The 5,888-nt window shown below is 51.7% G+C and overlaps 2 protein-coding genes across 2 annotated transcripts in view; one reads left to right on the top strand and one right to left on the bottom strand.

The window, feature by feature from the left end:
* FAM98C (family with sequence similarity 98 member C) overlaps window positions 1–2,922 on the top strand; it is a 4,860-nt gene extending 1,938 nt beyond the window's left edge. Inside the window, exons 4-5 of the mRNA XM_017887519.1 lie at window positions 449–616; window positions 2,584–2,922. Of these exons, the coding sequence (XP_017743008.1) occupies window positions 449–616; window positions 2,584–2,715 (300 nt within the window). The 3' untranslated portion in view covers window positions 2,716–2,922. The remainder of the gene's footprint in view (window positions 1–448; window positions 617–2,583) is intronic.
* A 634-nt stretch (window positions 2,923–3,556) lies between these two features.
* Window positions 3,557–5,888, bottom strand: part of RASGRP4 (RAS guanyl releasing protein 4) — a 15,785-nt gene continuing 13,453 nt past the window's right edge. Inside the window, exons 10-13 of the mRNA XM_017887347.1 lie at window positions 5,519–5,662; window positions 5,284–5,418; window positions 5,058–5,170; window positions 3,557–3,959 (exon numbers count right to left, since the gene is read on the bottom strand). Of these exons, the coding sequence (XP_017742836.1) occupies window positions 3,903–3,959; window positions 5,058–5,170; window positions 5,284–5,418; window positions 5,519–5,662 (449 nt within the window). The 3' untranslated portion in view covers window positions 3,557–3,902. The remainder of the gene's footprint in view (window positions 3,960–5,057; window positions 5,171–5,283; window positions 5,419–5,518; window positions 5,663–5,888) is intronic.

Raw genomic sequence — 5,888 nt, forward strand, 5'->3', positions numbered from 1 at the left:
AAAAAAAAAAAAAAAAAGAGAGATACGAGCAGAGCCAGGCACAGTGGCTCATGCCTGTTATCCCAGCACCTTTGGAGGCCAAGGCAGGAGGATCACTTGAGCTCAGAAGTTTAAGACCAGATTGGGCAACATAGCAAAACCCTCATCTCTACTAAAAATTAAAAAAAAAAAAAATTAGCTGGGCATGGTGGCACATGCTTGTCATCTGAGTTACTTAGGAGGCTGAGGTAGGAGGATTACTTAAGCCCAGGAGATTGAGGCAGCAATGAGCCACCATCATGCCACTGCACTCCAGGCTGGGAGACAGCGAGACCCTGTCTCAAAAAATAAATATTTATTTAGAGCTGTGGGCAGTGAGGTCTTGAATGGTAAAGCGATGCTTCCAAGATGACAGGTCCCACTTGGGGAGGGCTCCAGGGTAACTTCTGTTACCTCCTTCCCACTCCAGGCCCAAGGAGAGGCCATGAGGGCAGTGCTGATCCCAATTCGAGAGGTTCTAACCCCGGAATCGGACATCTCCATCGCACACATCCTGGCTGCCCGAGCCGACCTGTCTCGTCTCATCCCAGCCACCAGCGTGGCTGTCCGCAGAGGGACCTGCTGTGCCATCAACAAGGTGGGTATCTGGGGTAGGGAAGGGCCTGACATCCTTGGCCTTCAGATTGGCCTTTCAGCCTCTGTTCTGGTCCAAGCTTCAGACTCACCACCTCTATTCCACCCGCTAGACACGGGAGCTAGGACCTCGCTCACACAAAAGTGACCATGGACTCCCCAGCTCAGAATGCTTCCATGGCTCCCTAATGATCTGAAAACAAAGTACAGCTATTTACCGAGCCCCTGGCTACCTCTCCATCTTGGGCTCAAAATCCTTCCCCATCACCAAACACTATCTATTGTGTTGTTTTTTAACCCTTTTTTTCCAAGACAGAGTCTTGCTCTGTCACCCAGGCTGGAATGCAGTGGCTTGATCTTGGCTCACTGCAACCTACACCTCCCGGGTTCAAGCGATTCTCCTGCCTCAGCCTACCGAGTAGCTGGGATTACAGTCACCCACTACCATGCCCGGCTAATTTTTGTATTTTTTTTTTTTTTTTTGAGACAGTCTCGCTCTGTCGGCCAGGCTGGAGTGCAGTGGCAGGATCTCGGCTCACTGCAAGCTCTGCCTCCCGGGTTTACGCCATTCTTCTGCCTCAGCCTCCCCAGTAGCTGGGACTATAGGAGCCCGCCATCACGCCCAGCTAATTTTGTTGTATTTTTAGTAGAGACGGGGTTTCACCGTGTTAGCCAGGATGGTCTCGATCTCCTCACCTCGTGATCTGCCCGTCTCAGCCTCCCAAAGTGGTGGGATTACAGGCGTGAGCCACTGCGCCTGGCCAATTTTTGTATTTTTAGTAGTGATGGGGTTTCACTGTATTGGTCAGGCTGGTCTTGAACTCCTGACCTTGTGATCTACCTGCCTTGGCCTCCCAAAGTGCTGGAGTTACAGGCGTGAGCCACCACACCCTTTTAACCTCTTTTTTTTTTTTTTTTGAGACGGAGTCTCGCTCTGTCGCCCAGGCTGGAGTGCAGTGGCCGGATCTCAGCTCACTGCCAGCTCCGCCTCCCGGGTTTACGCCATTCTCCTGCCTCAGCCTCCCGAGTAGCTGGGATTACAGGCGCCCGCCACCTCACCCAGCTAGTTTTTTTGTATTTTTTTAGTAGAGACGGGGTTTCACCGTGTTCGCCAAGATGGTCTCGATCTCCTGACCTCGTGATCCACCCGTCTCGGCCTCCCAAAGTGCTGGGATTACAGGCTTGAGCCACCGTGCCCGGCCTTAACCTCTTTTTTAAAAAAACAAAACAAAAACAAAACAGAAATACCCTCTGTTTTAGTGATGAGGTATCTAGTCGCATACCTCTGTAAGTAGTCTTACGTAAAATTAGTATTAGGGAATAAAGTCTAGCACAGCAAATATTAAGGCAAAATTTAAGAAAAAAAAATAAGCTCAAAGTGGGTGGATCACTTGAGCCCAGGAGCAGAGGTTGCAGTGAGCCATGTTCTTGCTACTGCACTCCAGCCTGGATGACAAAGCCTAGGCAACTGTCTCAAAAAAAAAAAAAAGAAAGAAAAGAAGGCTGGGCGCAGTGACTCACGCCTGTAATCCCAGCACTTTGGGAGGCTGAGGCGGGCGGATCATAAGGTCAGATCAAGACCATCCTGGCTAAAACAGTGAAACCCTGTCTCTACTAAAAATACAAAAAATTAGCCAGGCATGGTGACACACACCTATAGTCCCAGCTACTAGGGAGGCTGAGGCAGGAGAATCGCTTGAACCCGGGAGGCAGAAGTTGCAGTGAGCCGAGATCGCACCAGTGCACTCTAGCCTGGGCGACAGAGCAAGACTCCATCTCAAAAAAAAGGAAGGAAAAAAGAAAACTCATGCTTGTATCTTCCACCAGTTCAGTTCCCCCTCCCCCAGCCACTGTACTCAAATACTCAACATCTGCCGTTTCTTCTTCAGCCTCGTGTTGTTCCCTTTGCTCTCTAGCCCCCTTGTCCGAGATACTTTTTTTCTCTGCAACTCAAATCTCATAAACTCTCAGGTGCTTATGGGCAACGTTCCAGACCGGGGGGGCCGCCCAAATGAGCTGGAGCCTCCCATGCCCACCTGGAGGAGCCGAAGAGAGGATGGAGGCCCCCAGTGTTGGGGCCGCAAGAAGAAGAAGAAGAAGTAAAGGGGGACTGGTGGTCGGGGGCGGGGGGACCTCCATGAGATGCTAATTGCCATCGGTAATCTCTGGGGAGTCCATTTAAGGCTTTCCTTGGTACTTGGCACCCAAGCCCCCCCATCTCCTATTCCTGAGGCCCCAAATGCCCTACTCCCATTCACCAGTCAATACCAAGAACCATGTTCTCCGGAGAATAAATTTAATTTATGACAGCTGTAGGACCTCTCTCTGTGGGGGCCCAGGCAGGGGTGCTGGGGTTTGTGAAAGGGTTGGGGGGGGTCTCTGCTCCCTGGGTCTGAATGGGCCCCTGCTGCTCTGACCCTCAAAGTTCTTTGCCCTACAGCACATCTTTCCTGTGCTGTGGGCATGGGTAAGGAGACATTTCAGGCATCAGACAAGCATCTGTCAGGCGCCTACCACCTGCCAGCCCTGTTCTAGGCACTGGGGATGCAGCAGTGAAAGACACTGATAGAAATCCCTGCTCTCCTGGAGTTGATGTTCCTGTTGAGGAAAGACAGACGTTCAACGAGATAAAGAGGGAAAAAGTATAGGCTGTCAGAGGGGGAACGTTCTATGCAGAAAAATAAAGCAGGGGCTGGGCGCGGTGGCTCACACCTGTAATCCCAGCACTTTGGGAGGCTGAGGCTGGTGGATCATGAGATCAGGAGTTCGAGGCCATCTTGGCCAACATGGGGAAACCCCGTCTCTACTGAAAACACAAAAATTAGCCGGGAATGGTGGCGCGTGCCTGTAATCCCAGCTACTTGGGAGGCTGAGGCAGAAGAATCGCTTGATTCCTGGAGGCGGAGGTTGCAGTGAGCTGACATTGCACCATTGCACTCCAGCCTGGGTGAAAGAGTGAGACTGTCTCAAAAAAAAAAAAAGAAAAGAAAAGAAAAAAGAAATGGAGATTTAGGGAGTTGGTGAAATGAAGTCTGAGTCTAAATATATCCAACACAGAGCTGCATAGATACTAAGTGCAGGGAAAGGGAGCAGGATTAGCATCCACCACCACGCAAGAGAGGAAAGTCACTTCTGGGGAAAAAGATGATGGACGTGCCACCAAAGGCAGCGTGGATGGGAAGGCGGATGCCTTTAGGGGTCCTACCTCTGGGAGCCCTGCCAGAGTCTGACGACAGGAGTCAGGACTGACTGGGGTAAGGGAGTGAGGGAGAGAGGAGACCAAGAGATGTCTAGGAATCCGGCTTGGAGGATGTAGTTGATGGTGGGCCCATTACTGGGCAGGGGACCTGGAAGGAGGAAGGGAGGAAGATGACAGATGATGTGGGGAGCATCTGATGTCTAGGAGACACTTTACTGCCAGGAGCACTGCCCCGCCCAGACTGAACGAATGGCGCCTGTGAAATCCTTTTTGTAACCCAATCTGAGAGTCTCTGCCCTCGAATAGTGGCGTTTACTCCATTAACACTTACAGTAGCTCCTGATATATTTGGCCTTATTCTTGCTATTTTATTGGCTAGAATCCTTTTTTCTGTTCTAGTGGTTATCATCCCCACCCTACCCCTAATATGTTGTAACTTCTATTTTTCTTTTTTCTTTCTTTCTTCTTCTTCTTTTTTTTGGAGACAGGGTCTTGCTGTCGCTTAGGCTGGAGTGCAGTGGCACAATCTCGGCTCACTACAGCCTCTGCCTCCCAGGCTCATGATTCTCTGCCTCAGCCTCCCAAGTAGCTGGGACTACAGGCACCTGCCCCTGCCATCACATTTGGCTAATTTTTATATTTTTAGTAGAGACAAGGTTTCATCATGTTGGCCAGGCTGGTCTCGAACTTCTGACCTCAAGTGATCCTCCCACCTCGGCCTCCCAAAGTCCTGGGATTACAGGCGTGAGCCACCATGCCTGGCCTATTTTTCTTATCAGTATTAAAAAGTAACCAGCGGCCGGGCGCGGTGTCTCAAGCCTGTAATCTCAGCACTTTGGGAGGCCAAGACGGGCGGATCACGAGGTCAGGAGATCGAGACCATCCTGGCTAACACGGTGAAACCCCGTCTCTACTAAAAAATACAAAAAACTAGCCGGGCGAGGTGACAGGCGCCTGTAGTCCCAGCTACTCTAGAGGCTGAGGCAGGAGAATGGCGTGAACCCGGGAGGCGGTGCTTGCAATGAGCCGAGATCCGGCCACTGCACTCCAGCCTGGGCAACAGAGCCAGACTCTGTCTCAAAAAAAAAAAAAGAAAGTAACCAGCATCCATACCTTCCCACCCCAGCAGTCAAGGACTTCTGCATATTTTTACTTTCCTATGGGTCTCCAAATCTGTCCAGTCTCCCCCAGGCCAATGGCCTGTGTTCCCTGTATCCACTTGGGGGTAGGGGCGGTTTCTCCTCACCGTATCTGTTTCCCAGGAAGGGTGTGGGGATTCAGTCTGGGTCCAGGCATGGCGAAGCTGGCACCCAGTCTCAGGTTCCAGGGATAGCGTGTAGGAGAGATTTTCCTCGGAGCCTGTTTGTGGGTGGATGGAAGGGATGTGGGTCTGATGGGAAGGGCCTCATGACCTTGGACTCAACCCTCTTCCCCCAAGCCCCTTCCCAGCACCGCTGTGCTCTAGGTCTTACCACAGCTGGCATGGGGAGCTGGTGTGCATGGAACAGGAGCTCCGGGGGGCCCTGCATCGCCCTTGCCCCCTGGCCTCTTCTTACATTCCACCTTCACTTGGTCTCTGCAGTGTCTGTGGCAACACAGCCCACACTCTGGGGGAAGGCAGCAGTTAATGGCCAGGGGTCCGATCTGTGTCCATTCTTCCAGCCTGTGGGCCAAGGCTTCCCCCCCACTCGCTGACACCCCACTCACCCCGACAGCGGTAGCCTTGCTTGGTGACACCCCAGAGCTGGGAAGAGAAAGGAGAAAAGGTTACCCATCCTAGGAGAGAGAGGGCTGTGGATTGGCAGGGCAGCTGGGGAGTGGAAGTGTGAAAGCTACCCAGGTCTTGAAATTCTCAAGGCTAGAGATTTAATTGGAATTTAAGGAATGTGGGTGGGGTACAGTGGCTCATGCCAGTAATCCCAGCACTCTGAGACGCCAAGGTGGGAGGATCGCTTGAGCTCAGGAGTTCAAGACCAGCCTGGGCAATATATGGAGACTCTTTCTACAAAAAAAAGTTTTTGTTTTTGTTTTTTTTGAGATGGAGGCTCACTCTGTCGCCCAGGCTGGAGTGCAGTGG

Source organism: Rhinopithecus bieti, unplaced genomic scaffold (genome assembly GCF_001698545.2).
Source record: "Rhinopithecus bieti isolate Rb0 unplaced genomic scaffold, ASM169854v2 scaffold_15776, whole genome shotgun sequence".
NCBI lineage: Eukaryota > Metazoa > Chordata > Mammalia > Primates > Cercopithecidae > Rhinopithecus > Rhinopithecus bieti.